Source organism: Doryrhamphus excisus, chromosome 20 (genome assembly GCF_030265055.1).
Source record: "Doryrhamphus excisus isolate RoL2022-K1 chromosome 20, RoL_Dexc_1.0, whole genome shotgun sequence".
NCBI lineage: Eukaryota > Metazoa > Chordata > Actinopteri > Syngnathiformes > Syngnathidae > Doryrhamphus > Doryrhamphus excisus.
In genome coordinates this window covers 1,310,578-1,320,000 of record NC_080485.1, presented here as the reverse complement: position 1 = coordinate 1,320,000, position 9,423 = coordinate 1,310,578, and the positions used below count along the sequence as shown (strand labels likewise).

At 41.1% G+C, this 9,423-nt stretch overlaps 1 protein-coding gene across 8 annotated transcripts in view; it reads left to right on the top strand.

The window, feature by feature from the left end:
- The window catches only part of golga4 (golgin A4), a 25,690-nt gene extending 16,658 nt beyond the window's left edge, over positions 1-9,032 (top strand). For 6 of the 8 annotated variants that reach the window (XM_058058487.1, XM_058058485.1, XM_058058482.1 and 3 more), the window contains 10 exons: positions 1-911; positions 1,012-1,133; positions 1,696-1,826; positions 2,000-2,086; positions 3,306-3,326; positions 3,969-4,037; positions 4,370-4,445; positions 6,071-6,168; positions 7,279-7,365; positions 8,405-9,032. The exon at positions 1-911 is cut by the window's left edge and continues 2,769 nt beyond it. In XM_058058487.1, coding sequence (XP_057914470.1) covers positions 1-911; positions 1,012-1,133; positions 1,696-1,826; positions 2,000-2,086; positions 3,306-3,326; positions 3,969-4,037; positions 4,370-4,445; positions 6,071-6,168; positions 7,279-7,365; positions 8,405-8,422 — 1,620 coding nt within the window. In that variant the 3' untranslated portion in view covers positions 8,423-9,032. Of the gene's footprint in view, positions 912-1,011; positions 1,134-1,695; positions 1,827-1,999; positions 2,087-3,305; positions 3,327-3,968; positions 4,038-4,369; positions 4,446-6,070; positions 6,169-7,278; positions 7,366-8,404 lie in introns of those variants that run through there. The other 2 variants (XM_058058483.1, XR_009120368.1) reach the window with 2 other exon arrangements.
- The last annotated feature ends 391 nt before the right edge of the window (positions 9,033-9,423 follow it).

Here is a 9,423-nt window from a genome sequence, read left to right as displayed (position 1 = left end):
CACCACCTTGAGGAGGACAACCAAAAGTGTAACATCCAACTTCAGAGTCAGCAAGAAGAATTTGAAAAGCTGAAAGGTGAGATGATGAAGAGCAAAGAGGAGAGTTTGAAGGAAACCGAGAGGTTGACAACAGAGAGTGCTCGGAAAGTCTCAGAGCTGAAGAAGAAAGCCGAACAGAAAATTGCTCAAATTAAGAAGCAACTAACATCACAGCTCGAGGAAAAAGACGAGATTATTACGACTCTGAAGGCTAACCAAGAGGAGCTCAAGAGCAATGAAACCTCCAGCAAAGAATGCATCCATACATTAGAGGAGAAAACTAAATCTCTCGAGGAGCTTCTTGTCAAGCTCAAAGGAGAACAGGCGAGCCAGCTGGCTGATGAGAGGCAGACAATGGAGAAGTCTTTAGATGAACTGAGGAGCATGTATGAAGAGAAGCTGGCTGAAATTTCGACAGATTCATTGCACCAAACAGAACTCAGACAAGCAGAAGCCTTTAAAGAGATTGAATCAAAGCTCAAAGAAGCGGAGAGGAAAAACGGGGAGCTTTTGGAAGAAATAAATACTCTAAAAGAAGAAATTAGACAGAAAGATGACCAGTGTAATCAACATCAAGCCGCCTTGATGCAGGTCCAAACGTCATTTGAGTCCGACAGGAAGATAGAGTGCAGCAGTCTTCAGCAGGCAAACAGCATGTTGGAAAATGAGGTGAAAAACCACTCGGTCGACCCCGATTCAGACACTTTTGATTCTCTCAAAAGCAAACTAAATCAGATGAAAAATGAGAAGGAGAAAATCCACAAAGATTTCACCAGGTTACAGAAGGACATCAGATCAATGAGGAAAGAACACGAACAGGACCTTGTTTATGTGAAGAAACAGTTGTTGGACGAGAGTGAGGAGAAACTCAGGTAGGTTTCATTAACATTTGATGTGTTTGGCATTATTCATAGCTGAATGACACTCCAGTGAACTGTAGAATCGTGTCCATTCTCCTTTTTGATCCAACAGATTAGAATTGGAAGACATCGAAATGAAGCACAACTCGGCAATCAAGCAGTTAATGAGGGAGTTCAACACACAGCTGGCCGTGAAAGAAAAGGAGATTGACACGGCAGTGAAAGAAGCCATTGGTGAGATTATTCACCTGACAGCATGTCAGGGTCATGCAAGTCACGGCTCAAATGTGCATAACATGATCATTCCTGAATTTCATGTCTGGAATAATAGTGTACAGTAGTTAGCCTTTTACAGCGGGGGAACTATTCATTCATTTATTCATTCATTCATTTTCTACCGCCTATCCTCACGAGGGTCGCGGGGGTGCTGGAGCCTATCCCAGCTGTCTTTTGGGCGAGAGGCGGGGTCCACCCTGGACTGGTGGCCAGCCAATCCCAGGGCACATATAGACAAACAACCATTCACACTCACATTCATACCTATGGACAATTTGGAGTGGCCAATTAACCGAGCATGTTTTTGGAATGTGGGAGGAAACCGGAGTACCCGGAGAAAACCTCATACATGCACAGGGAGAACATGCAAACTCCGCACAGAGATGGCCGAGGGTGGAATCGAACTCAGGTCTCCTAGCTGTGTGGCCTGCGCGCTAACCGCTCTAAACTAAATTAACTGATTGATAACTGAGGATTATGAATGTGTTGTTAAATGTGCCATGTCTCTTACTTGGTGCAGCTAAGGCCCAAATTGTAGAGGCGGAGCTTATCAGTAGCCATCAAGAGGAAACCATCCAGCTGCAGAAGGCCGTTTCCCAAAGGGAGGAAGACTTGAACAAAACAGTTCAGAAATATGAGCATGTCATACAGGTACTCTTTGTCATTCACAACATCTATTACCACCCTCGTCGTTCCAAATGTTTTCATTTGAAGTGATTGTCTCGAGAGGATGTGAGTTTTGAAATAAGGCAGTGATGCGATGGACATATTTGAGTTGTGATGCTCTATTGATACATAGGAAATGACTCAGCCGTTGTCTGCAGAGTCGAGAGGAGGAGATGGGAACCCGAGTGTGGCAGGTCCAAAAGGAACTAGAGGAGCTGAAAGCTAGGAGCCATGGACCTTCAGAGGTACTTGACTTTGTGATCAACCGAGGTTTATGTGTTCAACCCTCTTGGATACCTTTCATAGTTAGGGTAACATAGTTATCAACTTTTTACAACTTTACATTTGCATCACATCTCGGGGACAATTGGCTCACATATTCAATCTGATCAGTCTCTCTGGCTTCAGTTGCATGGCTGCTCGCCAAAGCCTGTCGGAAGCTGCGGAGTTCATTTGAATTGCTCAGGAATGGGTTTTTTTTTCTCATTGCAAAGCCACCCTCTGTCCCTGCTCTTAATTATTAGTCTGTGAGGTGACTCAAGGCCTGGGCCTCATTCTGGAACACACTCATAGAAGAAAATGCACACTGGACGGCGGCCAGGTAGGACAAAGGCACCTCAGGGAGATGTTTGACCCAGGTGATGTCGTACTATGAGAGCCAAGTTTCGATTCTTCTATCTTTACTCATAATTTATTTTCTCTCTGTGGCATATTTCCCCAGTGAGGTAATAACTTATGGATAGATTATATGGTTTTATGCTCAGGGAGGCCTTCCCCTGCAAAGGGCCTCACAAACCATTCGTCATTGAAACAGTGGGTCAGTGTGTCTTTCTACGGAAAAGCACAGCAGCACTCCAAAGTTACTTTTGAACAGGGTTCAGACAATGTGCCAGAGTGAGTGGAGAATGGTTCAGCCTTCATCACATACTCCAAGCCCACTGTCTTCTAAAGATGATCATCTTGAAAATTGATTATGACCGGAGGCGTGTAAAAACCTGCATAGACTGTATCAAACCCAATGGCTTTTATGTGTGGCCTTGTCTGCAGTGGTGGTACTCGAGCAAGCACAATGGTGCATTTGGGAATGATTTCATTTGTAGGTTCGTATGCGTTCATGTATCATATCTGCCATAGCTAATGCTGAACCCCATATTTCCAGAATTTTTGGAGATCTGTAAGTAACAAAAACTTCTGTTATGAATACACATATATGCATTATCATTGTATCTCAAACTAAAATGCTGAATTATACCCATCCAGACAAAATATCCTACATTTGAGTTCTATTAAACTAATCATCCTATTGAAGCGGAGGAAAGTTTCTTGTTTTTTTTAAACTATATGTACGGTATAAGTGGAGCTTCCTGGCTAATAAGCAGAAACTTTAGACAATTTGCTGTTATTACTGATTTCCATTCCTTTCTAATTACCGAATCTTTCTTTCCCCTCCTCTCACTGGCACAGATGACCACCGAGGAACTGCAGGTATGTGTGTTTCACTGTACATAGTATATTTGTAGATCCCATTTACTCACTTGTTGAATCATCAAACTATACAAGGTGGTCATGCATTTTATTGGACCACCTTCTACAACCTACGACACACATTCTCTATGACTTTATAGCTGTCAGTATGTCACAAATGTGAGTACACGCCTCATTTCAGCGACCATTTGACCATCTTCTCAAGACACAATAATACATATATGAAATTGATAACAACCGAACACAACCGGACTGTTCAGGTTGTCTTAGAAAATATTTCGCCTCTCATCCCAGCAGGTGCCATGTTCTTAAGACTAGATTGATCATCTCTAGTAATGAAGCCTGATGGGATGAGAGGCAAATCGTCTTCTAAAACAACCTGAACAGCCCATGTGTGATCGATTTAACTCCCTGAGAGTACAAAGAGCTGGATCAATGGGAATATTCACAGCTGGAATAAACACTGGTGTACTCATTTTTGTAAGATGCTGCTTTGCATGTTTTCTAACCCGTTTCTATTTTGCCATAAAAGCATATTTTGTCCTGTCATCAGTGAACAACCAAGCTTGTAAGAACACACACAGTGCTGATTCCTGTTCCACAGTCATGCTCACATCTTCTGCTCATCCATCTGCACGACAGGTTCAGCTTGCCGAGAAGACCACTCTGCTGAGTGAAGCTCGACTGAAGGAGCAGGGCTTTGTTGAGAGGGTGAGCAACTGGTCTGGCAATATGACCTTTTTGCAGGGACAGGTGAAGCACAAAGTGTGTTTCCCATATTTCTTTGGCTTCCTGCTGTATCATCTTAATTACACTGCACATCTGTTTACATTTGATTTTAGTCCTATAAACAATCGGAGCACCTCCCGCAGTTTCTTTCCTTTACATCACTTTTCCCACAAACTTCCGTTCAACAAAATGCTACTTGCTTGTCTCTCATTTATTAATAAGGCTCATGCAGTATAGCATATATCAACCTGCTGGGGTCGCGTAGTTTATTTTAATTAGGATTCTCTGCTTGTTTTTTTTCTTTTTTTTTTTAGATTCACTCGCTTGAGGACAAGATTAAATGCTTCCACCGGAACGCAGTCGTAACTCATCTCGGGAGCACACACAGAGGTAACTCTTTGAATCACTTAGTTCTGCTTCTGGACCCCATTTCCTTTTTTTCTCCTTGGCAACACAATTGGGTCTAAAATCCACCACAGCACCTAGAGCATGTGCTAATGAACTTAACTGCCACTATCCATGTATCCTCCACACATCAGAGGGGGCACAGGATGTGCAGAGGGAGTATGTGGGGGTGTTGTGGCATGTGGCCGTGTGTTCTGGTTTAGCAATGCTTTGGAGAACAATATGGCTGAGTGTGGTTTAGGCCTAGGATGAGCTCTGTGGTTTGTACTGGGCTTTGGTCAAGGAGAATGTAAGGTTTAAGGTTTGACATGTAAGAGCTGTGGCTTAACCCCACGGGATTGTACGTCAGCGTCATATCTTCATGTATAAAGTATTATAAACCCATCATGGGATAAAGTGAATTATCCCCCCCTCTAAACTTTCCCTGCTGCTGCAGTAAAGTCAAGCTGCTGTCAGAAGGGAGGGGGTTGTCCGTGAAGCAGCCGTCCTTGGATCTAATGGCTTTTGCAGGTTTGGGGAGCTTAATGTGTGTCCCACACAGCACTCTTTAGTTCTCACACCCCCTATTTCATCATTATACACTCACCAACCAATTTATTAGGTACACCGCCGTAATCTAATGTTTGTAATTGTAGCACTCTAGAGGGATCGATATACTGTATGTCCTTCCACTGCCACAGCTGTGGTTTTTTTTTCAATGCAGAAGGGAGGTCAGATTGTTCACATTTTTTGTACCATAGGTATCTCATATCATGGGCTGAAAAATTGTATCCGTATTGGTATGGTAAATACCATTAATACCGTAATAGTATTTACTTTTATGGCACATGTACACGGTGTCCTGAAAACAGCTGGTGGATGTCCGGTGGTCTGATGTGGTTATCTGTAATCAGATATTTGTGTAGACCTGCACTCCATCTTACTAAGGTGTTTCTTAGATTTTGTTACTCAGTGGGTAAGTACAACTGTATAGTATAACTGTATAATACAACGCAGGTAATCATAACCTTTCATTCGATTCTACAGGTGTATCTAACACGACATGATGCTCCACACATTAGTCAGTGATGTTTTCAGGTAGAAGATAACGTGGTTTATTGGTCAGCCATTACTGCGTGCCAGAAGATCAAAGATTTGTTTGCTCTTGTCTGTAACCTTTTCCCTGTCCTTTAACCCAACTCTGTCTTTTTGGGAACATTTGTAGCTGTCCCAGTGATTATTCCAAACAGTCACAGGGCTGTACTGATGGGCTTGCAAAATATACAAGTCTTAAGTGGATAGTAAAAATTGGTCGTAAAAAGTGTTGGTAGTCGTTGACATGTTATTACACTTTCTGTTCATTGATTTCCAAAGGTGTAATCCCCTTATACCTTTACGCTCATTCTGCCTGTTCACGCTGAGCTTGGACTCGCTAGCCTGCACTTTTATTTAGTGTTTAATTGCAACTGCGCCTCTGTGCAAGGTGCCCCCATTAGGTCGTTAGTAGTGGAGGTGGAGTGGATATATTAACAAGCCAAATTTGTAACAGCTTCAGCCATGTCATTGGCTTATGAGCTTCAATCACGAACTGTTCACACTTCTAGATAGAGATATCTGGTTTCTTTTCACAGACGCTGTACTGAACAAACCTGATCCCCTCTCAGAGGCCACTGAGATGGAGTACTTGAGGAAGGTGCTGTTTGAGTACATGATGGGACGGGAAACAAAAGTATGTTTGTTTGGCTTTTTTGGTAATATCTCCACAGAACGGCAATACATGCAGTGTTGAATGGCTTTTTCTGTTTGCCAGTTGCTGCTGTATTTCCTTGTAGTGTTGTTGCCAAAGTGTGGTTTGTTATATTTTATGGCGCTATTAAAATATTTCAAATAATCCAAACCATTCACAACTATGGAAGTTTTAAAATGCCTTGCTGGGCCCATTTCATGCAAACCAAGTCTTCTGTTCGGTTTTTTTGTTTGTTTTTGCTGTGGTATGGAAAATCCACATCATGAGGAAAACTCTTATTTCCGTTTCTTATCCTAGGATATTGAAATAAATGGGAATTTGACTGAATTAGAAACACTAATGCTATTTATACATTTTGTTCATTTTGTTACTTTAAAGCTGCTATCCTCATTGACTGGCTTAAAAAATCAGTCTAATGAAATTCAATACAAATATGTATCAAATACAGTTACATTACAGTATAGGCAGAATACACGATGTTCAACATGTGTACCTAATGTTGTCGACATTGACTGCCCAAACTACTTCATTGAACTCTCCATCATGACCCCAGGGTGTCTAATGATGGCTGCCTGCTGCACAAAATATGTGGCCAATCCAAATGAACATGGATTTCCCTAATTTAACAGTGCTGTTGACATGCTCCTAAAGTCAGCAGGATTTTCCCAGCAGCTTCCCAACAGTCGATCTTAACAGCAACATGGCAGCCTTCCTCCATGAGCAGGATGTCCTGCAGGCAGACTGTGGAGCACATATGTGTTGCATGACGCACACATTTAAAGACACGCTGGCGTTGTTTATTGTTAGTTAAGCGGTTGGGTTTCTCTGTGTAGCAGCCCTGTTCCTGATTATCCCTGAGTTTATGGCTTAGTGCATGCACCCTGGCACATAGGCCTGCAGTTGATTATGCACATAATGCTTTTTCGCTTAAGCCTCTCATAGTGTCTCTTTTGGGTTGGGTGTGTGTGTGTGTGTGTGTGTGTGTGTGTGTGTGTGTGTGTGTGTGTGTGTGTGTGTGTGCGCGCGCGCATGCAGCATTTGTCTACACTACAAACTACCTTACAATAATGTATTTGTTGATTTCACTCACAGACAATGGCCAAAGTGATTACCTCCATGCTCAAGTTTCCTGCAGACCAAGCTCAAAAGGTTTTGGACAAAGAGGAGTCAAAAGTAATGGTAAAACCTTTCTGTTTTTACTTAATGAGCTCCATTGCTTGAAATTTGCGTATAATATCAAATAAGTCAACTAGATGGTAAGCAATAGAGCACAAGGGTTCTACAAAAGAGTTTGATCATCCTGGTTTAAATTGCTGTTGCCATCATAAAACATGTATTAACTGCATAGGCAATGTAACGCAACATCTTAACTTACTACTTGTCATAACAAGTCAAAAGAGACGCTAACCACGCTTACCAATGATACAACTAAAATAAATGAAAGCAAAAACCCCTCACCTTTTGAGGATGCACAGGCAATGTGTTTCTTTTTTTTTTTTTTAAGTCAACCACTGTACAATCAAACTAACAAAAAGTAAAACGATTCACCCGCTGAAGATGTATGGGCAATGTACAAAGTCACATTTTAATTTAAGTATATAAGAAGTCAAGCACTATACAATATAACTAAGATAATGTAGAACTTGTCACCCTTTGAAGATTTACAATTAACATTTTAACTTCCGTTTGCCCAAGTAGAAATAGAAGTTAACCCCTGAACAATAAATCTGAAATTAAGTAAAACTACTGACCCTCTGAAGAGGTATTGGCAATGTTTTGTAAAGTAACATTTTAACTTCCTGACAATACAACTTCAAAGAGAAGTCAACTACTATACAATAAAACTAAAATAAAGTAAAATCCTCTGAATACGTACAGGCGATATTTTAAGTAACACTATAACTACCTGTTATGATTATAAAGCGCCGCTAACCTAATAATAAAACTAAAATAAAGTAAAAGTGCTCACTTCCTGTCCAAAGATAAGTGAACCAAATCATGTGATATTTAATTGGCTTGCACTTATTGCACTGAATACCCTTTCCTATGTCACGTTAAGATCTATTTCTGATTCTAAGGGTGCCATCACACGTTTCTTCTGTGCCACCACAGATACCTTCATGCAACACTTGGGGCTGTACTGTAGACTATAAAACAAATGATGGTGAAGAATATAAAACTATTGAGCCTTTACCGTGTTCATGTTTGTCTCATTCAGCATTGGTTGAGTGTCTGAGCAAGTCTTTGAGATGAAAACTACACTACTGCTGCTGCTGAAGGAGAAGAGGATTTCATCGAACCCTTCTCGCTGCATTACTTATGTTATATATATGTGTGTGTGTGTGTGTGTGTGTGTGTGTGTGTGTATGAAGGAACGTATGCATGTGTGGATTGCTACACTTGAAGTGTGCCGTGTGTATGGTGCGGAATGTGTGAATAAAGCTAAAAAGTATGAGGGACATATACCAGAAACGCATATCTTCCATGAATCCGCATTTTACTTTAAGATGAACTTCTAATGTTTTAGACCCCCGTGTCCTCCTTATTCTTGAATGTGTTCATACGGATTGGCGTGTGCAATAAATGATTCTGTTATCACATATCAGTGCTGATGGTTGCTTTATAGGTTTTCTTGTGTTGTGCTGTCATCTGGCCCCATTCCTTTGCAAAAACTGTAAATGACCCTTTAACTGTGTATTCACCACATATTAAGGTAGCGCCCGTTTTTCCTCCCCATGCATTATATTGTATTTCCAAAACCCACTGTAATTTGTATTCAAAATTGTACTATAGGGCTCTATATGACTTGCTATACGTTTTCTGTATAACAGATTAAATCTTATTTACAGAACATCTGCTGGCTGTCATTCTCCATCTTGTTTGTCTTTCACAGGTTAAAGTATGATAGCAGTCTATCTGGAAATAGATACAGAACACCCTGATGTCAATGGACCATGTTGTCATGTGACTGAAAGGGCACATTTTCTACCTTAGTACACATGAGGAACGCATTTCATTATGCTGAATTAAGGACCCTCTTTATTGCTCAATTTTGTCATTCAGAGAATTTGGCTCTGGTTCTTGGTTGCCTCTCTCTCTCTCTCTCTCTCTCTCTCACACACACACACACACATCGCAGGGAGCAAAATTATAGGTTATAAATATACACAAAGCTCTTATTGCAAGTGTGTTCTGTAAAGAATTAAACCCCAAACACCTGTATTCAATTAAACTGTA